The sequence below is a fragment of the Staurois parvus genome, unplaced genomic scaffold (genome assembly GCF_062004578.1).
Source record: "Staurois parvus isolate SC_StPar_1 unplaced genomic scaffold, SC_StPar_1.0 ptg000074l, whole genome shotgun sequence".
NCBI lineage: Eukaryota > Metazoa > Chordata > Amphibia > Anura > Ranidae > Staurois > Staurois parvus.
Genome location: NW_028317870.1, coordinates 1445465 through 1472044, shown reverse-complemented (window position 1 = coordinate 1472044; position 26580 = coordinate 1445465). Strand labels below are relative to the sequence as shown.

The 26580-nt window shown below is 45.5% G+C and overlaps 1 protein-coding gene across 19 annotated transcripts in view; it reads left to right on the top strand.

Moving 5' to 3' along the window:
* PLEKHA6 (pleckstrin homology domain containing A6) overlaps positions 1–26580 on the top strand; it is a 605411-nt gene that overhangs the window by 313433 nt on the left and 265398 nt on the right. For 17 of the 19 annotated variants that reach the window (XR_016311607.1, XR_016311598.1, XR_016311596.1 and 14 more), the window contains 2 exons: positions 368–543; positions 23878–24285. Coding sequence is in view for 3 of the 19 variants with exons in the window: in XM_089669394.1 (XP_089525520.1) it covers positions 368–543; positions 23878–24285 (584 nt within the window). In the remaining 16 variants the exon portion in view is untranslated. The remainder of the gene's footprint in view (positions 1–367; positions 544–23877; positions 24286–26580) is intronic. The other 2 variants (XR_016311610.1, XR_016311602.1) reach the window with 1 other exon arrangement.

Below are 26580 nucleotides of genomic sequence, written 5' to 3'. Positions count from 1 at the left end.
TGTGTATTTGTGTGTGTATATATGTGTGTGTGTCATTGGCATTAATACGTGGGTGTACAATAAAATGCAAAATGCACAAACATCCACCACTTTCCATGACTGTTACTGTGTTCATTTCTGCTGTGCTGCTTTTGGTAGCTTTGTAAATATACTTTGCACATTTTAACACTCTAGGACAATACAATTATAACATAGGTGTAGAAAATAGCTTTAGCTTACTGACACACAATGAGAGAGTCAGCATATCTTATGCAGTTAAATTAAAAACTGCTGCATTTAATGTGATTGTGCGTTTGTTTGAGAATAATAGAATATGTGTGTTTTCTGCATGATTTAATATTAATTACTACCTCTGATATCCCCACAGGTAACAGTGTGTTGGGTAGGGGATGAGTCTCTCCATAACAAAGCCCAAATGTCTCGACAGGCAGAGCACGCTGGCATCCGCACTTACTACTTTAGTGCAGAAAACAGAGAAGAGCAAGATTCTTGGGTGCATGTAATGGGGGAGGCATCGCAGGTCCAGAACCCTGTCACTCCTAGGTCAGTTACCAGTCATTAATATCTGTGTTATTTAGCTTTTGATTTGCAAAATTTTCATGTTCTTGAAATAATATCATGATTACAGTTAGGTTTCTGTTAAAGCACAAGCATATATTCACTCTTGAATGCATGCATGCTGGACATACTGGAAATGGCCACCCTGGAAATTGTAGAAGAATGCCAGACCAATGTCTTTTGTCATGAAAATATGATACAAGTTTATTGAACTTACAGTCTTGTGAAAAATTAGCTACAGCCCATGGAAATGTTTGGCTTTTTTAATATATTTGAACAGGCAAGCCTTAGTTCATTCTTTAAACAGTGCCTACAGATAAAGGTGATATACACAAGAAAATATCAATTGATATAATGGTGTACTGTAGAAAAAAATAATTACACCCTTGGCATCAAAAGCTGGTATTACCCCTTTTAGCAAAAACAAAACTTCTAGTCATTTTGTTTAACTGTCTACCATTATCTGACATCAACTCAGTAAAATGTTTGACCACTTGTTGTGGCACCCACAACTTTCTTTTTGAGGGCCTTAGAGAACTCTGTTGATCATAGCATAATAATACCATAATATGATAGCGTGATATGGACATATGGTTTCAGAACCATTAGAGGTGAAGGGACAACTATTATTTGCCTTGATAATGGAGCCCAAAGCAGTAGCACTTAGATCCAGTTCATAGGTGAGGGATCTCAAGGTGGATAAACTGAAGGACAATAGTTGCATTATATGCTGATGATTTGCTCCTTGTCCTCCGGGATCTTGGCCCGTCTCTGAGATCGGCCCTCTCTATATTCGAGCAGTGCTTCATCTTCTCTGGCCTTAAAAACTCAAGAAAGTCAGAAATCCTTCCAGTCAACCTTGTCGTAACTACAGCAAAAACTACAGCCACCTTCAGTGGATGACAGAAATCACATACCTAAATCATACACTGATCATATCTTACATCTGTAAGTTTGGGAAGGTTCACCAGCAGGCTTCATCCAAATCTTCTGAACATTTGAAGAAATTTGTGGGTACTGGATTCAAGTATTACAATACATCACATTCTCAACTGCCTTCTCAATTCTTCAGGATTTGTCTCTTAGGTCTTTTGGAACTTTTGCTCTGAGAAAATCAGCCTGACATTACTTGGCATTTTGTTATTGTATGCTAGAAAGGTTGTTGTTCTACTTTGGAAGTCCCCAACTCCTCCAACCCTGGAGCATTGGAAATCCTTAATTAATTCTGTTTTGTCTTTGTATAAAGCAGCCTACCACAGAAGAGGATGTTATGGTAAATTCCATAACATATGGTCCCTGTATCTGGAACCCCCAAATAAGTCAAAATAAGGTGACTGAGTGCCCAGAGTTTTAGTAGACCCCTGTTCATCTGTGAACCCAGCAGATAAAATAAACTGGAGAAGAGTTCTTCTTTAAGAAAGCCCATCAGAGGGTACTTAGGCCTCATTCACACTTGGGAATAGGGCAGTTAGTAACTACATCCAGGAGACCCAGCAGGGGTCCCCTGCATTTAGCTGCTGGTGACAGCCCCATTGAAAGCAATGGGAGGCTGACAGCCCTCACAGCTAATCACAGGCTACTCACATCGAGTTTACTATATGAAGCACTGATGTATTTATACATGTTGATCATATCCCCCATTAATCTCCTCTTCTCAAGGGAGAATACATTCAGTTCCTCTAATCTCTCCTCATAGCTGAGCTCCTCCATGCCTCTTATCATATTGGTTTGGGCATTTGGTTGCCCTTCTCCAGTTCCCCAATATTATTTTTGTGAATTGGTGCCCAAAACTGAACTGCATATTCCAGAGAAGGTCTTACTAATGATTTGTACAGGGGTAATATGAAATCTGTCACAGTTTACATACTGTATTTCTTAAATGTAAAAAAAATTCTGCTATATCTAAAATCATTAAATTTTATTGTGTTAATAAATAACAAATATTTGTAAATTTTACATTATGACTTATTGTGAAGCAGTGAAAATTGCAAAACTATACATACAATTGTGGAGAGGGTTTTTTTTTTAAATTTTAATGCTATGTTTTATTTTTTTTTTCTTTTACCCTCTTGGTATATATGTCAGTATATACTCCAGTTTTAACAGGTCCTTTTTTTGAGAAATAGACCCCTGATGTTTCTCCTCCGGGATAGAGAAAAAGATTGAGTCCTCAGTTAGCTTCTTCCCTGTTGCCCTGCACTCATTGAACACAGAAGTGCTTAGTACTGAGCTCTGATGTGTTGGATGAGGTAGTAAACATGCTAATCAATGTTTAAAGTGGTTGTAAATCTCAGAAATGAAATATGAACAAAGCATATCCATCTATGGTGTGCACAATTTACAGCACTAAGTGTCATTTCTGTCTGCTGCTTCATGCCTCTGCTATCAGCATGAATCACTTCTGACAGGTTTCTTGACACCAAAAGAAAAATGGTGACAGGGGAAGAACCTCCAGCAGGTCGACAGCTTCAGCTCTGTTCCTGGGAGCTGTGTGGAGGGGGTGTTCCCCTTCTCTCTAATCAGCTCTCAAAGCTCTCCTCACTGAGCTTTGCAGTGTGTAATTTAATTTCAGCTCTCCATCCCCTTTTTTCTGTAAGGGTTTGCAACCACTTTATGAATGAACATGGAATTGCTGAGTGCCCTCATGCTTATTCCGAAAAATATTGAGATCAGTAAATTCACAGACCTTTACTGACCTTTCCATTCCACCATCCTGACCTGAAGCAGCCATGAGCTTATAGCAAAAGGGAGTGTAGCTGATACAAGGCATTCTGAGCTGGCCAGCTGCAAGCAGGTCTTTTTCCGCCATATGCACCCTGCTTATACTTGTAGTGCCTCTCTAAACAAAAAAGGAAGATGTATGTTGCCCCGCTGGTGCTTAAGAATGGGCTGTCAGCATGAAATATCACCATCCAGTAGTGTATAGTTTGCTTACAATAATTGCTGCTCTTCCAGTCCAGTCTCTGTTGTTAACATGTGTGAGATGGCCTCAGTCTTACAACATGTTCACCCTGCCCACTGGGGCTTAGTCATAGATGTCCCTGTATTAGTGGCTTTGGGATTCAGCTCTGAAACTGGGCAGGCCCTTCCTTCTCATGTTTTGGAAAACCCTAAAGACAGATACCAACCTGTTGGGCTATGGAGGAGTTCTGGTCAGTTTATCAGTGCAGACCAGTGGTGTATTTTGGTTTTGTGCTGCCCTAGGCAAGATTAAAATCGGGCACCCCATCTAAATGTGTCTCTCCCTTTGCTGTTTAAGATCCACCTCTTCAGGACAGGAGCATGATGGAGGGCAGTGTGACCAGGGGTGTGTGTTGTGGGACAGGAGGGAGACAGCGTGATGGGGGGCCGCAGGACAGGAAGGGGGAAGTGGGATAGGAGGGGGGCAGCAGATTGTAAGCTCGAAAGAGCAGGGCCCTCGATCCCCTCATGTTTTGCATTGTATTGGTATTGTTCTGTCACATGTTCTGTCCCCCTTTGTAATGTACAGCGCTGAGCGAACTAGTGGCGCTTTATAAATACTGTATAATAATATTAATAATAATGACGGGGGATATCAGGACAGAAGTAAACCATTAAGACAGGTGGGGGGGGGTGTAGCAGGACAAGAGGGAGGCAGTGTGACAGGGGGAGGGCAGCATGTTGGGGGGCAGAGTGATGGGTGGGGAGGCAGAGGGACAGGTGGGGGACAGCGTGACAGGGGCAAGGGACAGGATCGGGGCAGCGGGAAAAGAGGAACGCAGTGGGACAGGAGGAGGAGCACAGAGGGACAGGTGAGGGGCAGTGAGACAGGAGGAGTGCAGAGGGACAGGAGGAGTGCAGAGGGACAGGTGGGGGGCAGCATGATGGGGGGCATGGGACAGGATCAGGGCATCAGGACAGGAGGAGCGCAGAGGGACAGGTGAGGGGTAGTGGGACAGGAGGAGCGCAGAGGGACAGGTGAGGAGCAGAGGGACAGGAGGAGTGCAGAGGGACAAGTGGGGGGCAAAGTGACGGAGGCATGGGACAGGATCGGGGCAGCAGGACAGGAGGAGCGCAGAGGGACAGATGAGGGGTAGTGGGACGGGAGGAGCACAGAGGGACAGGTGAGGAGCAGTGGGACCGGAGGAGCGCAGAGGGACAGGTGGGGGGCAGCATGATGGGGGGCATGGGACAGGATCGGGGCAAGGGACAAGAGGAGCGCAGAGGGACAGGAGGAGCACAGAGGGACAGGTGAGGAGCAGTGGGACTGGAGGAGTGCAGAGTGACAGGTGGGGGGCAGCGTGATGGGGGGCATGGGACAGGATCGGGGCAAGGGACAAGAGGAGCGCAGAGGGACAGGTGAGAGGCAGCGGGACAGGAGGAGCACAGAGGGACAGGTGGGGGGCAGCATGACGGGGCATGGGACAGGATAGGGGCAGCGGGACAGGTGGAGCACAGAGGGACAGGAGGAGTACAGAGGGACAGATGGGGGGGCAGCGTAATGGGGGCATGGGACAGCATAAGGGCAGCAGGACAGGAGGAGCGCAGTGGGACAGGAGGAGCGGAGAGGGACAGGTGGGGGGCAGCATGACGGGGGGTAATGGGGGCATGGGACAGCATAAGGGCAGCGGGACAGGAGGAGCGCAGTGGGACAGGAAGAGCGCAGAGGGACAGGTGAGGGGCATGGGACAGGAGGAGTGGAAAGGGACAGGTGGGGGGCAGCATGACGGGGGGCATGGGACAGGACTGGGGCAGCAGGACAGGAGGAACGCAGAGGGGCAGTGGGACAGGAGGAGCGCAGAGGGACAGGTGGGGGGCAGCATGACGGGGGGCATGGGACAGAATAGGGGCAGCGGGACAGATGAGGGGCAGCGTGACAGGGGGCAGTGGGACAGGAGGAGCACAGAGGGACAGGTGGGGGGCAGCATGACAGGGGGCATGGGACTGGATCAAGGCAGCGGGACAGGAGGAGCACAGAGGGACAGGTAAGGGGCAGTTGAACAGGAGTGCAGAGGGACAGGTGGGGGGCAGCATGACGGGGGTCATGGGACAGGATTGAGGCAGTGGGGCAGGAGGAGCGCAGAGGGACAGGTGAAGGGCAGTGGGACAGGAGGAGCGCAGAGGGACAGGTAAGGGGCAGTGGGACAGGAGGAGCACAGAGGGGCAGGTGGGAGGCAGTGTGATGGGGGGCATGGGACAGGATTGAGGCAGTGGGGCAAGAGGAGCGCAGAGAAACAGGTGGGGGGCAGCATGACGGGGGGCATGAGACAGGATGGGGGGTATGGGACAGGATCGAGGCAGCGGAACAGGAGGAGCGCAGAGGGACAGTGGGACAGGACGAGCACAGAGGGATAGGTGGGGGGGGGGCAGCGTGACGGGGGGCATGGGACAGGATTGAGGCAGCGGCACAGGAGAAGCGCAGAGGGACAGGTGAGGGGCAGTGGGAAGAGATGGGGAGGTAGTGGGACAATGTTGGGGACAGGAGGGGGGAAGTGGAACATGTGTGGGGCAGGGTGACATGTGGGGGCAGTGTGACAGGGGGCAGTGTGACAGATGGGGGGCAATGGGATGGGGGAGGGCAGTAGAACAGGTGGGGGGCAGTGTGTCAGGGGGACAGTGAAACAGGAGTGGGGAAGCACCAGTCCTCTAAGCACTTACCTGTCCAGCAGGGGGCTCCTCCAGATGGTGTCAGCATCACTCAGCATCTGGAACCCCCAAATAAGTCAAAATAAGGTGACTGAGTGCCCAGAGTTTCAGTAGACCCCTGTTCATCTGTGAACCCAGCAGATAAAATAAACTGGAGAAGAGTTCTTCTTTAAGAAAGCCCATCAGAGGGTACTTAGGCCTCATTCACACTTGGGAATAGGGCAGTTAGTAACTACATCCAGGAGACCCAGCAGGGGTCCCCTGCATTTAGCTGCTGGTGACAGCCCCATTGAAAGCAATGGGAGGCTGACAGCCCTCACAGCTAATCACAGGCTACTCACATCGAGTTTACTATATGAAGCACTGATGTATTTATACATGTTGATCATATCCCCCATTAATCTCCTCTTCTCAAGGGAGAATACATTCAGTTCCTCTAATCTCTCCTCATAGCTGAGCTCCTCCATGCCTCTTATCATATTGGTTTGGGCATTTGGTTGCCCTTCTCCAGTTCCCCAATATTATTTTTGTGAATTGGTGCCCAAAACTGAACTGCATATTCCAGAGAAGGTCTTACTAATGATTTGTACAGGGGTAATATGAAATCTGTCACAGTTTACATACTGTATTTCTTAAATGTAAAAAAAATTCTGCTATATCTAAAATCATTAAATTTTATTGTGTTAATAAATAACAAATATTTGTAAATTTTACATTATGACTTATTGTGAAGCAGTGAAAATTGCAAAACTATACATACAATTGTGGAGAGGGTTTTTTTTTTAAATTTTAATGCTGTTTTATTTTTTTTTTCTTTTACCCTCTTGGTATATATGTCAGTATATACTCCAGTTTTAACAGGTCCTTTTTTTGAGAAATAGACCCCTGATGTTTCTCCTCCGGGATAGAGAAAAAGATTGAGTCCTCAGTTAGCTTCTTCCCTGTTGCCCTGCACTCATTGAACACAGAAGTGCTTAGTACTGAGCTCTGATGTGTTGGATGAGGTAGTAAACATGCTAATCAATGTTTAAAGTGGTTGTAAATCTCAGAAATGAAATATGAACAAAGCATATCCATCTATGGTGTGCACAATTTACAGCACTAAGTGTTATTTCTGTCTGCTGCTTCATGCCTCTGCTATCAGCATGAATCACTTCTGACAGGTTTCTTGACACCAAAAGAAAAATGGTGACAGGGGAAGAACCTCCAGCAGGTCGACAGCTTCAGCTCTGTTCCTGGGAGCTGTGTGGAGGGGGTGTTCCCCTTCTCTCTAATCAGCTCTCAAAGCTCTCCTCACTGAGCTTTGCAGTGTGTAATTTAATTTCAGCTCTCCATCCCCTTTTTTCTGTAAGGGTTTGCAACCACTTTATGAATGAACATGGAATTGCTGAGTGCCCTCATGCTTATTCCGAAAAATATTGAGATCAGTAAATTCACAGACCTTTACTGACCTTTCCATTCCACCATCCTGACCTGAAGCAGCCATGAGCTTATAGCAAAAGGGAGTGTAGCTGATACAAGGCATTCTGAGCTGGCCAGCTGCAAGCAGGTCTTTTTCCGCCATATGCACCCTGCTTATACTTGTAGTGCCTCTCTAAACAAAAAAGGAAGATGTATGTTGCCCCGCTGGTGCTTAAGAATGGGCTGTCAGCATGAAATATCACCATCCAGTAGTGTATAGTTTGCTTACAATAATTGCTGCTCTTCCAGTCCAGTCTCTGTTGTTAACATGTGTGAGATGGCCTCAGTCTTACAACATGTTCACCCTGCCCACTGGGGCTTAGTCATAGATGTCCCTGTATTAGTGGCTTTGGGATTCAGCTCTGAAACTGGGCAGGCCCTTCCTTCTCATGTTTTGGAAAACCCTAAAGACAGATACCAACCTGTTGGGCTATGGAGGAGTTCTGGTCAGTTTATCAGTGCAGACCAGTGGTGTATTTTGGTTTTGTGCTGCCCTAGGCAAGATTAAAATCGGGCACCCCATCTAAATGTGTCTCTCCCTTTGCTGTTTAAGATCCACCTCTTCAGGACAGGAGCATGATGGAGGGCAGTGTGACCAGGGGTGTGTGTTGTGGGACAGGAGGGAGACAGCGTGATGGGGGGCCGCAGGACAGGAAGGGGGAAGTGGGATAGGAGGGGGGCAGCAGATTGTAAGCTCGAAAGAGCAGGGCCCTCGATCCCCTCATGTTTTGCATTGTATTGGTATTGTTCTGTCACATGTTCTGTCCCCCTTTGTAATGTACAGCGCTGAGCGAACTAGTGGCGCTTTATAAATACTGTATAATAATATTAATAATAATGACGGGGGATATCAGGACAGAAGTAAACCATTAAGACAGGTGGGGGGGGGTGTAGCAGGACAAGAGGGAGGCAGTGTGACAGGGGGAGGGCAGCATGTTGGGGGGCAGAGTGATGGGTGGGGAGGCAGAGGGACAGGTGGGGGACAGCGTGACAGGGGCAAGGGACAGGATCGGGGCAGCGGGAAAAGAGGAACGCAGTGGGACAGGAGGAGGAGCACAGAGGGACAGGTGAGGGGCAGTGAGACAGGAGGAGTGCAGAGGGACAGGAGGAGTGCAGAGGGACAGGTGGGGGGCAGCATGATGGGGGGCATGGGACAGGATCAGGGCATCAGGACAGGAGGAGCGCAGAGGGACAGGTGAGGGGTAGTGGGACAGGAGGAGCGCAGAGGGACAGGTGAGGAGCAGAGGGACAGGAGGAGTGCAGAGGGACAAGTGGGGGGCAAAGTGACGGAGGCATGGGACAGGATCGGGGCAGCAGGACAGGAGGAGCGCAGAGGGACAGATGAGGGGTAGTGGGACGGGAGGAGCACAGAGGGACAGGTGAGGAGCAGTGGGACCGGAGGAGCGCAGAGGGACAGGTGGGGGGCAGCATGATGGGGGGCATGGGACAGGATCGGGGCAAGGGACAAGAGGAGCGCAGAGGGACAGGAGGAGCACAGAGGGACAGGTGAGGAGCAGTGGGACTGGAGGAGTGCAGAGTGACAGGTGGGGGGCAGCGTGATGGGGGGCATGGGACAGGATCGGGGCAAGGGACAAGAGGAGCGCAGAGGGACAGGTGAGAGGCAGCGGGACAGGAGGAGCACAGAGGGACAGGTGGGGGGCAGCATGACGGGGCATGGGACAGGATAGGGGCAGCGGGACAGGTGGAGCACAGAGGGACAGGAGGAGTACAGAGGGACAGATGGGGGGGCAGCGTAATGGGGGCATGGGACAGCATAAGGGCAGCAGGACAGGAGGAGCGCAGTGGGACAGGAGGAGCGGAGAGGGACAGGTGGGGGGCAGCATGACGGGGGGTAATGGGGGCATGGGACAGCATAAGGGCAGCGGGACAGGAGGAGCGCAGTGGGACAGGAAGAGCGCAGAGGGACAGGTGAGGGGCATGGGACAGGAGGAGTGGAAAGGGACAGGTGGGGGGCAGCATGACGGGGGGCAGGGACAGGACTGGGGCAGCAGGACAGGAGGAACGCAGAGGGGCAGTGGGACAGGAGGAGCGCAGAGGGACAGGTGGGGGGCAGCATGACGGGGGGCATGGGACAGAATAGGGGCAGCGGGACAGATGAGGGGCAGCGTGACAGGGGGCAGTGGGACAGGAGGAGCACAGAGGGACAGGTGGGGGGCAGCATGACAGGGGGCATGGGACTGGATCAAGGCAGCGGGACAGGAGGAGCACAGAGGGACAGGTAAGGGGCAGTTGAACAGGAGTGCAGAGGGACAGGTGGGGGGCAGCATGACGGGGGTCATGGGACAGGATTGAGGCAGTGGGGCAGGAGGAGCGCAGAGGGACAGGTGAAGGGCAGTGGGACAGGAGGAGCGCAGAGGGACAGGTAAGGGGCAGTGGGACAGGAGGAGCACAGAGGGGCAGGTGGGAGGCAGTGTGATGGGGGGCATGGGACAGGATTGAGGCAGTGGGGCAAGAGGAGCGCAGAGAAACAGGTGGGGGGCAGCATGACGGGGGGCATGAGACAGGATGGGGGGTATGGGACAGGATCGAGGCAGCGGAACAGGAGGAGCACAGAGGGACAGTGGGACAGGACGAGCACAGAGGGATAGGTGGGGGGGGGGCAGCGTGACGGGGGGCATGGGACAGGATTGAGGCAGCGGCACAGGAGAAGCGCAGAGGGACAGGTGAGGGGCAGTGGGAAGAGATGGGGAGGTAGTGGGACAATGTTGGGGACAGGAGGGGGGAAGTGGAACATGTGTGGGGCAGGGTGACATGTGGGGGCAGTGTGACAGGGGGCAGTGTGACAGATGGGGGGCAATGGGATGGGGGAGGGCAGTAGAACAGGTGGGGGGCAGTGTGTCAGGGGGACAGTGAAACAGGAGTGGGGAAGCACCAGTCCTCTAAGCACTTACCTGTCCAGCAGGGGCTCCTCCAGATGGTGTCAGCATCACTCAAGGAGGGGCGCCTGTGTCCCATCTTCCCCAGGATCTCCTGTGGCGGCTGCAAAAGAGCGGGGGGCTCCTCCACCCTGACCTCGTCCTCTTCTTCTTCCTCCTCCGCGGCACCTTCTGGCCATCCTGCACATCCCGGCACACTGACAGCGGGCCCCGACCCTCACGTGTTCCAAGAGCACACGGGGGATCCGCCCACCACTGCGCTCTCCTCTGCAGCCGGTCCCTTGGCCCGGGTGACCCTCCTTGTGTGTTGGCTTGGCTGTACCCTCACCCATGGCGGCCCTGCACACACAGTGTCCCTTCTGCCTGGGGGGGCATGCCGCCCCCTGTAAACTGCCGCCCTAGGCAAATGCCTTGTTTGCCTCGCGGCAGATACGCCACTGGTGCAGACAACTAGGTTGCTGGGGAATCTCAATTTATGTTCAACATTTTGGAGCCGTCCCTTCAACACGGGATTGCACTATTGAAAGGCCATCCGATTTGGATCCAGTCAAACAATGCTATGGCTTTAGTATATGTTAAGCACCTGGTAAGAACAAGAAATCTTGCTGTGGCTAGAAGGATCGAGCACATCCTGGCAGGCAGACTTTTTCAGCCAGCAGTGTCTTAACAGAGGAGAGTGGTCTCTGAACTCAGAGGTGATCCAGGACCTGTGTTAGGTGAGGGATGCTGCAGATGAATCTCTTGGCATCCAGGTTTAACAACAAACTAAACAGGTGTGCTGTTGAACCCTGGCTTTTGAGGAACAGAGGCTTAAGGCTTGAATTTCACTTTCTGTAAGTTATATCATTGTTGTGGGAGCCAATACTTGGCCCTTAGCACCAGCGCAGGACAGTTTTCTGCTCTAGCCATTCTTTTTGAACTTTTAAATCTCTGATCAAGAGCTTTTTTAAAGGGTCTCCCACGTTTCACCCCCTGTTAAATCTCTCCCTCAGTGGTATTTCATTTTGTCTCTCTCTGTATTTTTAAGGACTCCATTGATCATATCAGAGAAATTCCTCTCTCTACCCTGACCCACTAGGTGACCTTCCTTGTGGCAATCACTCTAACTCTAGTGTGAGTGTCTAGGGAATAGGTGTCCCCACATTTCTGTCAAAGCCTACTCCACCATTGTCAGCAGTGCTTCTTAAGTATTTTTGCTTTAGGTCTATGTTCGCAAGTTTTGAGGGCTGCCACCTGGTCTTCCATTCACAAGTTTTATCAGGCCGACATTTCACGTACAAAAATATAGTATGCGAGAAAAGAGGACTTTCTCATTACCCGCAAAAAATCTTTACAACAGACAATATTAAAAACATCTAGCATTTTTATTACAAAATAATGTGTTGAAAACATTGAGATTATGCAAGCATCATGCCTAGAATAGGCTCCCACAAAACTGCAATATTGTTCCTATATGATATAGACATAAATATTTAAAGTAGCTAATGCTACGTACATACAGTATACAATTCTCTGTTCAAAGAAATGTATGTCTAGGCAATGTACATGCATTTGGACACATGGAGAACAAGTCCACATTTAATGTTTCCATACATGTTTAACAGCACTAAGCCACTATGGAAGTCACAGAACCTGAGAATGGGAGATGGCTCATCTGATCCAGGGCTGCCACCCAGGATACCAACCCCTCACCATGGCAGGTATGGGAGAAATATGGGATGATCACATGTGGCTAAAAAACACATACATGTGTCACCAACACCTAAAGGTGGACCAAGGATGGCAGAGACATCCTTAAACCCAATGATAAACTAATTTCATGGTACCATAACAGTCAGGTAATCCTTCTAAGTGTCCATTATATGTTTTCTCAAACAGGTCAGCGTACTTAAATTGGGTGATCTTTTGCCTTGTCCCACCAAGTATAGGTCCACCAAAGTCCTGCAGTATTTTGGCAGACTTATACTTGGCAGGACAAGGAGGAATTATGTGGTTTTTAGCCACATGTGATCAAGCCAAAGAATTCCCTAAATGGACTCAGATAAAATAGTTTTTATTGAGTGCAAAAAAGAATATCTTTCGACACTAAAATAGGGGCTTGTAATGTAAAAGAGAGTTACACATCTTACATTCCAAAGAAAAAAATAAATTGCAGTGCACCCAACAGATATTTAAGGCACCCACAAAGTAGTGTAATAAATACACATCTTGGGAATGCAGGGGGTCCCTCACTGTGAATACGTATGAAAATACATATATGTAGTCACAATGAGAGACCCCCTATATGCCCATACATATAGTATGCTTGACTGAGAGTATAATGCAGGGTTGGGTCCTATTTTGGTTTACTTTATTTCATTATTTATTGTATATTTTGTAATGTGTTTCTTGTTTTATGGTCGATAGGATCTTCAGGGTGGAGAGTGGGGGGAAGGGTCCAGTAAATATGTCACATTTACCAGCCTCTTCCTTTCTCAAATGAAGACAGTGAGTGATCGGTACTGATCACTGGTTGTGTTTATTCACTAGTGAATCATAGTAAACTGTGTTTTTTTTTTGGGTGGGCCCCGTCAGGTTTGCTGTATGGGGCCCCGTAGTTTCTAACAGCAGCCCTGATTAAACGTATGTAATTTTTTTCCCACAAATAGAGCTTTCTTTTGGTGGTATTTGATCGCCTCTGTATTTTAGATATTTTGCAATATAAAGAAAAAAAGACTAACATTTTTAAAAAAACACTATATTTTTTACTTTTTGCTATAGAACATATCCAATAAAAAAAAATTAAAAAACATTTCATCCTAAATTTAGGCCAAAATGTATTCTGCTACATGTCTGCTAACAAATCCCAATAAGTGTATATTAATTGGTTTACGTGAAAGTTATTTTTTTTTTATACTAGTAATGGTGGCAATCAGCCACTTATAGTGGGACTGCAGTGGGCATTCTGACACTGGGTTGGAACTAACTGCCACTGACATCTCCAGTGACACTAATACAGTGATCAGTGCTAAAAAAAAAAAAAAGCACTGACACTGTACTAATGGGCAGGAAGGAGTCTGGGGCGATAAAAGTGTTACCTATGTGTTAGGTAGTGTTTTTATTGTGTAATTTGTGCTGTTTTACTAAGCCGACCTGCTGCTTTAGAAAGCAGCACGTCCATGCTGACAGAATAGAGATCTGTGTTGTTTACACACAGATCTCCCTTCTCAGCTTTGCGCCCCCTACCCGGAAATACAAAATCACATATACTTACGTGATTTTACCCAGCAAAGCCTTCCTGTAGCAGTACATCTGCTATGGGGTTGCAGGCAAGTGGTTAACAAACGAGAAAAATTTTCAAGCCTGCCTCTTCAGTATTTTTTTTGTCTGAACAGTCAGAATCAGCTGTTGAAAGCACTATATTATTGAACAGATAATCTCCGATTGTTCCTCTTACAGAAATTTTTGTCTGTGTTTTTATTGTGTGTACTGGCCATTAAACAGGTGAGTCAAGTAACACTTTAATATTTTTAGTTGTAAAGCAACACGAGATAACTATCAAACTTCAAAGAGGTAAAAAAGTCAGCACTAGCTGCATCACACATATGAATAATTAAATAAAAAAGTTAACAGCATTTACCAATCATGTACAAACTGCATCAGCAAAGGGGAGAAGTGATAGTTTGTTAATGCAAAAAAACATTACAGACTTGAATTAGTACCTCAGAGAGCCATGCTTGTCAAAAACTGTACACTGTTCCTCAAAGCCAAACATTTGCTCCCCCCACTGCATGTAGTGGTTTTTCCTATTGGGCTGATATCACGATAAGCCTGCAGAGGGATCCACTGGTGAAGCAGAAAAAAAATGCTGGAAACCTGCAGTGGACAGGGAGTAGCGAAGATGCAATGTTTGAACAAACACATGGCAGAAATGTAAGTATAGTGCCTCTTCTTTTAGCAAGTACTGTATGTCATTCTACACAAGTGTCTCTGTGCTGACAGCGTTATTTTAAAGTAAAAGTTAAATGTTGGTTTAATTTTTTTAATATATGCAGCTTTCATTTAAATAATACCTGATGAACCTGTCATAAAACTCCTTGTTCGGCCACTTCTTGTAATGGGGTGACAACTGTCTACCAATTTTGCACCTTCATTTTCACCCTGTCACATGCTCCCCTGTGGTGTACACTTCAGCTGGTTGTGCCAACAAACACTACGTTGTCACTATCAAAATCCCAGCCCAAAAGCAATAATCTGAAGCCGATGCTGGAACAAGTGCATACAGAAAGGAAAGTGAATGAAAAAGCCTACGGAGATCAGCAGCACTGAGATAACAAGAGGAAAAAATGGAACACTGTATTTCCAGACTGGCTCTATGATAGCATACTGTAAGTTTGGGTAGCTTTGCCCTCACTCCTACCACATAGGACCCCATTGCCATAAATTGAGGCTGAGCCAGAGAATGTGTTCCATTTTTGTCCTCTGCACAGGACATATCAAGATGGCTTCCTCTTACCTTCATAGGTTTGGTTTACTGATGAATGTCAGCTCCTGGATCATAAGTAGAGAGGAGTTTTTCCCAGCTTTAGAAAAAAATTTTTTTGTGACACACCATCTAATCAAGGTAATTGTCAACCAGTAGGGGTTCAGGTGTACTTTAAATGTTACTTTTAAGTGCAAAAAAATAACTATGCCATGGCAATGCAATATTTATGTGACATAAAATTTCTGATGAGACAAATTTTTATCCGTTGCTGACTGTTAGGGGATCTGTAATGGAATGGGTGGAGATCATTATGTCCAATGACAGTGCATGTCTATGTAAGGGCTCAACAGTATGAAGCCAATTGCAGTCAAGTAAATACAGTTTCCACAAGATATTCTATTATTGCAACATGATAGTGGCCTTGAAAAAGTATTCATACCCTTTGGAATTTTCCAAATTTTTCATGTTACAATCAAAAACGTAAATGTATTTTATTGGGATTTTATTTACTGGGATTGTGGCATGCGTTTATATTCAGCCCCCTTTACTCTGATACCCCAAACTAAAATGTGGAACCAATTGCCTTCAAAAGTCACTTAATTAGTAGAGTCCACCTATGCATAATTTAATCTCAGTATAAATACAGCTGTTCTGTGAAGCCATCAGAGGTTTGTAAGAGAACATTAGTGAACAATCAGCATCATGAAGGCCAAGGAACACACCAGGCAGGTCAGTTATAAAGTTGTTGAGAAGTTTAAAGCAGGTTATAAAACAAAAATATCCCAGTCTTTGAACATATCACAGAGCACTGTTCAATCCTCACCTGAAAATGGAAAGAGTATGGCACAGCTGCAAACCTACCAAGGCATGGCTGTCCACCTAAACTGACAGGCCAGGCAAGGAGAGCATTAAACAGAGAAGCAGCCAAGAGACCCATGGTAACTCTAGAGGAGCTGCAGAGATCCACAGCTCAGATGGGAGAATCTGTCCGCAGGATAACTATTATTCAAGTACTCCACAAATCTGGCCTTTATGGAAGAGTGGCAGGAAGAAAGCCATTGTTGAAAGAAAGCCATACGAAGTTCCATTTGCATTTGCTCTGGTCAGATGAGACCAAAATTGAACTTTTTGGCTAAAAGCAAAACGAACACTGCACATCACCCTAAACACACCATCCCTACCGTGAAACATGGTGGTGGCAGCATCATGTTGTGGGGATGCTTTTCTTCAGCAGGGACAGGAAGTTGGTGAGAGTTGATGGGAAGATGGATGGAGCCAAATACAGAAAACCTGTTAGTCTTCAAAAGACTTGAGACTGGGGTGGAGGTTCACCTGCCAGCAGGACAATGTACCTAAATATACTGCTAGAGCTACAAAGGAATGAGTTAGATCAAAGTATATTCATGTGTTAGAATGGCCCAGTCAAAGTCCAGACCTAAATCCAATTGAGAATCTGTGGCAAGTCTTGAATATTGCTGTTCACAGACATTCTCCATCCAATCTGACAGAGCTTGTGCTATTTTGCAAAGAAGGATGTGCAAAGCTGGCAGAGACATCCCAAAAAAGACTTGCAACTGTAATTGCAGCAAAAGGTGGTTCTACAAAGTATTGACTCAGGGAAGCTGAATACAAATACACGCCACTCTTTTCAGATATTTATTTGTAAAAAAATGTTGAAAACCATTTATCATTTCCCTTCCACTTCACAATTATGTGCCACTTTGTGTTGGTTATCACATAAAATCCTAATAAATACATTTACATTTTTGGGTGTAACATGACAAAATGTGGAAAATGTCAAAGGGTATGAATACTTTTTCAAGGCACAGTACAGGTACACAATGAGTAATAACAATTATTTAATGTTTACCAGAATGAAGAAGGCACTCTTAAATAAATGATAGCATTCTACAAAATTAACTGATATAATTATAGATCTTTTTATTTAGTATTACAATGTTTTTAGTCAAAAACGTCTCAGTTTTGTTCCTCTGAAATGGCAATGACTTGACAGAAATAATCTCTTTCAAGTAATTTCTGATTAGTTTCACCTTTATAAAGGCACACATGTTCAAAACTAAGCAGTCAGTAAGGTCTAAGGCTAGGTGCACACCTATACAGGTTGCGTTTGAGCCGTTTCCTCATTGCGTTTTTGCACCTGCAGTTTTTTTACATTTGTCTTTTTGCTAGGCAGATTTAAAACGCATCAAAAATGCAATACATGCTTTTCTGCAGCATTTCCATCGAAGTTCCAAAAAGTGGCATTCAAAAAAGTCCCTGACCCTTTCCAAAATACGCACTGGGCAAAACACGCAGATGTGAACATGTCTCATAGGAAATAATTTTAAATGGACTGTATTACGTTTCTGCAAAACGCTGCAGAAAACGCTTAGGTGTGAACCTAGGCTTAAAGTGGTTCTAAACTCAAATTTTTTTTTTACCTTAATGCATTCTCTGCATTAAAGTAAAAAAAAAAACTTTCTAAAACTTGTTCCCCCCCCAACACTTACCCGAGTTGTCTATCCATCCAGCGCTGTGCCCGGCACCAGGTCTTCTCTCCTTTCTCTCTGCTTTTACAGGCTTTGCTGAGAGCAGCAGGAGCCATTGGCCCCTTCTGCTGTCAGTCAAATCCTGTGAGGAGGGAGAAGGGGGCAGGGCCAAGCTTCTCTGAGTGTTTTTATGGTGGTGGCTTGCTATGGGGGTACACACAGAAGAGCAGGAACAGAGAGCATTGGCAGGGGGACCCCAGGAGAGGAAATAAGCAGCCACTCTGAGCAATGCCATTGCACAGAGCAGGTAAGTACAAACCTCTGTAACCTTTTTTTTAAATTAAAATAATAAAATTACTTTAAGTATATCTAAAGCAGTGGTATGCAATCTTAAAAAGGTGGAGATCTACCTGAACAACATGGGAGAAGTCAAAGATCACCAGGCACAGTGTCACCTCCTCACACCTGATTTAAACCTCTAATTTGAGTACTATTGTATAGCAATCACGCGCATTGCACAGCAATCATGGGTTTAAATCAGGCAGTGAGGAGGCAACATATCACCTTCAGACCACCTGTCAATCACTCAGATCACTCAGTGCTTGTGGCTTTTGAGCCCTTAGTTGCATTCAGCTGCGGCACCCTTAGGGCTCGTTCACACATAAAGTTGGGGGGGTTTAAAACCCTGCGTTTGAGTCATGGTTGTACTTCCCCCAATCCTTACCCTCTCTTAGCTGCTGAAGCAGCAGCCAAAGGTGTACACATGCCGCTGCAGGAATTAAACCCCCTTTTACTTTTGATGGGTGCTACCGCCTGCCAATCAGGACCCATTCAAGTAAATGGGGCCACTCTGCAAGTGCCATGCAACTGTATGCTTCTGCAGGGTCCAAGGGGTTAAAGCAGGTGGTGAGAAAGCAACACAACCCTGCCTGCTTTAACTCCTTGTTTGCTGTACTGCACAAACATAATTGGTTATGTTTGGCCAGGGGCAGACTGACAACTCATGGGGCCCCCGGGCAATAGGTGATCATGGGGCCCCTGTGTCCTTGCTCAAACTCAAAAAAGCCTATGAAAAAGGTACCAAGGGCATCTCCTGGGGCCTCCTACTGATCCCGGGCCCTCGAGGAGTACCCAAGTTTCCAAATGGTCAGTCCGCCCCTGTGTTTGGCAGGTGCTACACTCACTAACCATAACCGGGCATATAACTCCCGTTAAAGCTGCAACATGTGCACACCCATGGCCACAGCAGCTAAAGAGGGTGTGGTTGGGTTGTAAAAACACATCTTTAACTATAGGGTTTTACCCCCCCCGCCCCAAACTGCACGTATAAATGAACCCTTACTAGTCTGAGCCCCCTATAAGGCTTATGCATCTCTTGCTCCCTACTACAGATCAAACAAGTAGTCCCTCTGCACTGCACTCTGTTTGATGCTCTGGGATGGCAAGTAAACAAGCCCAGATTGTGATCTACCAGTCACCTGGCCGCGATCTACTGGTTGCTGACTCCTGATCTAAAGCCAAAACTTTTTTTACTTAAGATGTTTAAAACCCACTCGGGTTTGTTTTCATTTATCTGCTATTTTCTTTTTTTGTCAAGTATCTTCCTTTGGAGAGATTTCCCCTCATGTTCCATTTTGTAGACATAACCAAAAGTGAAAGGAAATCTGTCCAGAGGGAGGAAAATCCCAGGTGTTCCAACTAAAAGATTTCCCCTCTATTATTGTTACTGTGACAACGCAAAGTGTTAGATGTTGCTTAATTTTTGGTCATCTCTAGTGGGGACAAAGACAGCAGAAAAAAGAGGTTCTCACCCCTTACTACACTATCCAAAACGATTTTTTTTTTTGTTTTAGATGCATGTTATTATTCTTTCGGGCCTCATGAATGCTGGACATAAAAATTCTGCTTATATAGGCTTTTGGCTTTTCGTTTTCTTCAGCCTGTATAAGCAACTCTGTATTAGCCTATTTGTCCATGAACAAGTGGGCATTTACAGGCTTATTTTCAGATTAGCGTTTTCAAGCTGAAAAAAAACCTGTCATGCGTGCATTTTTAAGAGGACCTTTTAGGCAAAAAAATCACTGTACACGCATGAAAGTGGTGTTTAGGAGTGTTCTGGCAATTTTTTAGCTGCCTAGTATGCATGGACTCTCAAAATCTACATACAATATATTATGTACATTACTAATAAGCTCCATAATGACATCACATGAATTTTCAGGTCAAGGGACACTTTCATACTGTATTGTAAAATCTATTATGCTTTGTTATATCAACTGCTGTTCTCTGCAATGGTAGTACATGTATAATTGTATAGTGATAATATTAAAATTATTTTCAATTACAATAACACAATTTAAAATATTTTAAACAGGATGTTTATTCATTACCATTATATTACTTTGGATTATATGCAGCCTCAGGTAATTGGACACTGGCAAAAAGAAGGCTGCAGGGACATTTCCCTTTATAACCCCTCAAACTCCCAGATAGCCTCAGTTCTTTGCTAGCTTGGATGATATACCTCTTCTCTATGAAGAGGGAAGCTTCCCTTCTTCCAGTGGAAGTTTTTCACACTCTGATAATGGTTCTTCTACCAAGATGATTCTATCAGGGTTCCTGCTGTACCACAGCTCCTACTACAGTTTCTTGGCATAGCAGGGGAATCCACCCTGTAATGTTGCTGACATGCACTAAATCCTGCTATGTGCACTTCCCCTGGCACACAGTGCAACACATGTAGTAAGCTGCATGGACTTTTACAGGTCTAGGGCTGTGATCTGCTAGCAACAGAGCCCTGTCCCTGAAAACCCCTGCAGGAGTTTGCCCATTGTGGAGCTTGAAGCCAAAATGGGATAAACCCCCCTGTTAATCCTGCCTGCAGAAGCTTTAGCTGGGAGTACAGTGCGGAAACCCTTTAAACATTCATGCCCAGGGTGCATTTTCTCTCCCAATTCCACCTTGGGGTGTGTCTGGGGCAGTAAACACCCTTTCGGTGGTTGCAGATGGGAGCGCTGGCTTTCTTTTAAACTTGGTGTCATTTCATATATTGGTGCACCTATGGCTAGTGTTATTGCACTTGTGCAACATCCCCCTTGTGGTGCCTAGTGCACCTGAGCATTCAGATTAATAGGAGTAGGTTAGAAATAATTGAAATACAATGTGGAAATTAATATATGGTTTTAAATCTTGACCACAGATACTCATTAAATGCTGGTCAGGTAGGCTTCAGTGCAAAAGTGCCTTGATACTGCACCCATGAAAAAGGAATGTCTGTTTGATACCTCCTTGGATAAGTACATCAAGAGGATTGCAGGTGATAAGAATGCTCTTCTACCCCAGAAAAAGAAGGCTCTCACCTCTGCTGGTAGGACTTCTGTTTCTGAGGTTAAGTTCCTTTTTGTCCCTCTCAGCCTTCCAATTCCAAAACTAAGATGAGAGCTTACTTTGTGAGCAGAGATGGCCCTTCAGGCCAACCATGACTGGTTTAAAGGCTTGCCTCAGTTTTCAGAGTGGAGGGATGACTGTTGGCATTCCAGTCACAGCATATCTCTTGATGCCTATTTCCAGAGTGTCATTTCCAGGGGGTTACAAACTGGAGTTTTTCACTCCTCCTTCCACTTTTTGCTTCTCCCCCCCTACAGTATACAGATTTGCTTGCTGATGTCCAGCAGCTCTTGCCTCAGTGATGCATTATCCCTGTAACAGCAGAAAAATGTTTTCAAGACTTCTACTCAAAATTTTGTTTGGTTCCCAAACCAAACAAAGATGTTGGGTTCCCATTGTGGGATTTTCAACTTTCAACTTGTTTCTATGGGTTAAATAAATTCCACATAGAAACTGCCAGGTCAGTCATTGCCTCCCCCATACTGGGGGGATTTTCTGGCATCAATGGACATTATACTTGCACATTCTCATCAAAGCTATCTGTGCTTTGAGGAGGGTGATCAAAACCTATCACCCTCCTATTTGGCCTTTAGTCCTGGATTTCCACCAAGGTGTTTGCCTATATCTTGGCTCATGTTTCATGCTCAGGGGTTTCGTGTTGTGGGATACTTCAGTGATCTTCTGTTAAAAGATCAGTCTGTCAGCATCCAACAGACAGTGCAGGCTCTGCAGAGTTTGGAGTTGGATCCTTAAAGTGATACTAAAGGTTAAAATTTTTATTTTTTGTAAAATAATAAACATGTTATTCAGTGTGTACAGTGGTTTTGCACAGAGCAGCTTGAATCCTCCTCTTCTCAGGTCCCCCGCAGGCTTTCCTGGCTCCTACTCTCTGTTGGGTGCCCCCATAGCAAGCAGCTTGCTATGGGGGCACCCGCTGCTTTGTGTGTTCTTTCACACATGGAGCCGTGGCTTGGCACCGCCTTCTCTGTCTCCTCAGTGGCTGACTGGCTGTGATTGACAGCAGTGGAAGCCAATGGCTCCTGCTTGCTGTCTCAGCCAATGAGAAGGCAGAGACCCGGGACAGCCACGGCTGTCATGCACATTGCTGGATCTCGATGGGGCTCAGGTAAGTAATGAGGGGGCTTGCGGGGACTGCTGCACACAGAAGGTTTTTTACCTTCATGCATAGAATGCATGAAGGTAAAAAACCTTGAGCCTTTACAACCATTTTAATCTAAGGAAGTCATTGATGGACCCATTTCATAGATGGAATAACCTTGGCCTAAAATTAGACACACTCCTGTCCAAAATCCTCTTGACTCATGTAAAGAATATAATGCTAATAACATGCCCACAGGTCCCCACTTTTGTTCCTGTATGAAGGTCTTGGTTCTGATAGTTGCTACATTTAAGGCTGTGCTGTATGCCTTGGTAGTGTGGAACAAACAGACTCAGTCCTTGGTCCGCCTTATGCATCCTACACCAAAGGCTAGATTCTACCTAGCTTGGTGGATTTCCAACTCAATGTAAGGGAAGCCTTTCCTCCAAAGATGTGGAAGGTTTTTTATAATAGATGCCAGTCTGTCAGTCCTGGATGCCATACTGGTGTAGGGAACTTGGTCACTGGAGGAAGCCTTCTTTCACCTCACATTTTGGAACTTAATGTTGAATTCCTCTTTTTTTGCAAGGACACCCTATGTCAATCCAATCAGACAGTGCCATGACCGTGCCCTACATCACTAATTAAGGAGGCACCAGAAGTCACACCAAGCAATGTCCTTCTCTTTTGCCCTTTCCACTGTCCATATCCCAGGGTAGAAAAATAGCAGATGGACTTTCTTATTTGTCAGTGTCTGAATCAGGGGGAATAAGATTTCCTTCTGAAGATGTTTCAAACCTTTTGTTTCAGGTTGGGGAAGCTGGACTGCTGGCATCCAAATTCAGCAACAAACTGGACAGGTTTTCCTCCAGGTCCTGGGACACTGAGGTTTTCACAGTGGACGCTCTGGTGACCCTGTGGGATCAGTTTTACCTGATGTATGCCTTTCTGCCCCTCCAGGTTATTCTACTCTTCAGAATCAAGATTCAGGGCATTCCAGTATTTCTCATCACACCAAGTGTGATGAGTAGGTACTCTGACATACTCAGACGTCTGGCAGGCTCTCTATGGGCCCTTCTGCATCTGGATCTTCTGTTTCAACAACCAGTATTCCATCTGCTATTCGGTCACTGGCTTTAATTTCTTGACTGTTAAAGTCACAGTAATGAGCCTATCAACCCTGGTCATCCCTACACTGTTGAAGTCTAGGAAACTGACTTTTCCCAGAGTATACCATCACCCCTGGTAAAGCTGTTTTGCTTGTTGTGAATTGAGGAACTTTCATGCTAGAAAGTACTCCATGAGATGTATTCTTTACTTCCTCCAGTCTGGTCATATTTGTTAGGTTATACCAGGCGAATGTTCAGGTTTCCTCAGATTCCAGTTTTGGGTGTAATTTGCTACATGCTGCTCTCTATGTCTGTGAAGTCATCTTGACCAGTTGTTGTGTGAGTCTGTTGGCATTGTTTGCTGCCATTCCCACCACTCAGTTGGAGAGCTTTTGAATGTCCCAAGGGTAATTATTAAAGATACCGTATTCTGTACTATACGGCTAAGAAAATAGGATTTTGCTTTACCTGTAAAATACACTTCTGGTAAACAGTATGGGACATAAATCCTTCCCCCCTGTTTTTATGATCTCCCTATTCCTGGTTTGCAAAACTGAGGCTAGTTGGGAGTGGAGGAGGTTATACAGGAGGATGTACATGCAGCCTTATTTTTTGCCAGTTCAGTCACATGAATGTAGATGTCTATAAGCCAATGATAATGATTAAAGATCCCATGTCCCGTGCTGTACTCCAAGAAACAAATTTTACTGGTAAGTCAAAATCCCTATTTTTCAGCTCTTGCAAAAACACACACAAACATGGAAATCTTTAACAACTGATCTAAGTATCATTTGTATTTTTTCAGACTAGAGAGGCAGGACAGTGAAAATATACCGCCTTCCAGAGATCAAGATCCTGAAACAAGAAGCCGCGGTGAAGGAGATGGAAGAGGTTCTGAAAAGTTAGAGAGAAGGTCTGAAAGTAGCCAATTAACCAAAGTTAATGGTTCAGGGGCTTCATCTGAAAGAATCCCAGACTTGGACCCCCCTAGACACCTACCTGAAGGAGAGCATCCTCCGCAACCAAATGGATGGAATTTTGCCCCTTCGCCAGTTCGACCATCAGGTAAAGCTGTTTCAGAAAAAAATGGACAGCGAGCAAGCCTGCCACGTACACACCCGGAAAAAGTAGCACAGAGACAGAATTCTATGTCACAACTTCAGCAGTGGGTTAATCTACGCAGAGGTGCAGTTCCTACAGAAGACATCCAAAGGTGAATTACCATTTACATCATGTATATAAGAAGATAGTGGCTACAGTTAGAGTGTTCCCTCCAAGATCCAGATTCTACAAGCTTATGGGCTGGGATGACTTTAGCATGTGGACTGCTATTTGGATACTAGTGTATATACCAATCTGTAGCAGAATGGTGTCTTTTGTGGATGTCTACTAAAATTGTGTTTGACTGTAGAGAGATTCGGTAACAAAAAAGGAGTTGATTTATAAAGTATCAGGCCACATGATATGCAGTGAAATTTAACAACCTAATCATCTTTTTTTTTGTGTGTGTGGGGGAGGGGTCATTAGGTAAAAAAAAAAGAAAGTGTGTGTGTGTGTGTGTGTATATATATATATATATATATATATATATATACAGTTGCAAGAAAAAGTATGTGAACCCCTTGGGATTACGTGGAGTTTTGCATGAATTGGGCATAAAATGTGCTCTGAACGTCATCTAAGTCACAACAATAGAAGAACACAGTCTGCTGAACACAATACTACACAAACATTAGATGTTGCCATGGTTTAATTGCGCATAACATGAAAACATTCACAGTGCAGGGAGGAAAAAGTATGTGAGGCCCTAGCTTAATGACTTCTCCCAAAGCTAATTGGAGCCAGGAGTGAGCCAACCTGGACTACAATCAGTGTGATGATATTGGATGTGTTGCTGACAGCTGTCCTGCCCTTAAAAAACACACACCTGTTTTGGGTTTACTGGTTTCAAGAAGCACTGTCTGATGTGAACCATGCCTCGCAGAAAAGATCTCTCAGAAGACCTACGATCAAGAATTGTTGACTTGCATGAAGCTGGAAAGGGTTACAAAAGTATCTCCAAAAGCCTTGATGTTCATGTGTCCACGGTAAGACAGACTGTCTACAAATGGAGAAAGTTTAGCACTGTTGCTACTCTCCCTAGGCGTGAAAAATGACTGCAAGAGCACAGCGCAGAATGCTGCATGAGGTAAAGAAGAATCCCAGAGTGTCAGCTAAAGACCTACAGAAATCTCTGGCACATGCTAACATTTTTGTTGACACATCTACAATAAGGAAAACATTAAACAAGAATGGAGTACATGGTAGGACACCACGGAGGAAGCCATTGCTGTCCAAAAAGAATATTGCAGCACGTTTGAAGTTTGCAAAAGAGCACCAGGATGTTCCACAGCACTACTGGCAAAATATACTGTGGACAGATGAAACCAAGATTGAGTTGTTTGGGAAGAACACACAACACTATGTGTGGAGAAAAAAAGGCACAGCACACCAACATCAAAACCTCATCCCCACTGTAAAACATGGCGGAGGGAGCATCATGGTTTGGGGCTGCTTTGCTGCCTCAGGGCCTGGACGGATTGTTGTCATTGATGGGAAAATGAATTCCAGAGTTTATTAAGACATTTTGCAGGAAAATGTATGACCATCTGTCCGCCAACTGAAGCTCCGCAGAGGATGGGTGATGCAACAGGACAATGACCCAAAGCATACAAGTAATTCAACAAAACAATGGCTGCAACAGCACAGAATACGCCTTCTGGAGTGGCCCAGTCAGAGTCCTGACCTCAACCCGATTGAAATGCTGTGGCATGACCTTAAGAGAACGATTCACACCAGACATCCCAAGAATTTTGCTACACTGAAACAGTTTTGTGAAGAGGAGTGGTCTAAAATTACTCCAGATCGTTGTGCAGGTCTGATCTGCAACTACAGGAAACGTTTGGTTGAGGTTATTGCTGCCAAAGAGGGTCAACCAGTTATTAAGTCCAAAGGTTCACATACTTTTTCCTCCCTGCACTGTGAATGTTTACATGTTATGTGCAATTAAACCATGGCAACATCTAAAGTTTGTGTAGTATTATGTTCAGCAGACTGTGTTCTTCTATTGTTGTGACTTAGATGACGTTCAGAGCACATTTTATGCCCAATTCATGCAAAACTCCACGTAATCCCAAGGGGTTCACATACTTTTTCTTGCAACTGTATACACATATATATATATATACATACATACACTCTACTTTGCCAAAAGTATTGGGACACCCCTCCAAAGCATTGGATTCAGGTGTTCCAATCACCTCCATAGCCATAGTTGTATGAAATCAAGCACCTAGGCATGCAGACTGCTTCTACAAACATTTGTGAAAGAATGGGTCACTCTCAGGAGCTCAGTGAATTCAAGCGTGGTACCGTGATAGGTTGCCACCTGTGCAATAAGTCTATCTGTGAAATTTCCTTGCTACTAAATATTCTGTTATTTATTCTATCACCTGTTGAAGGTATTATA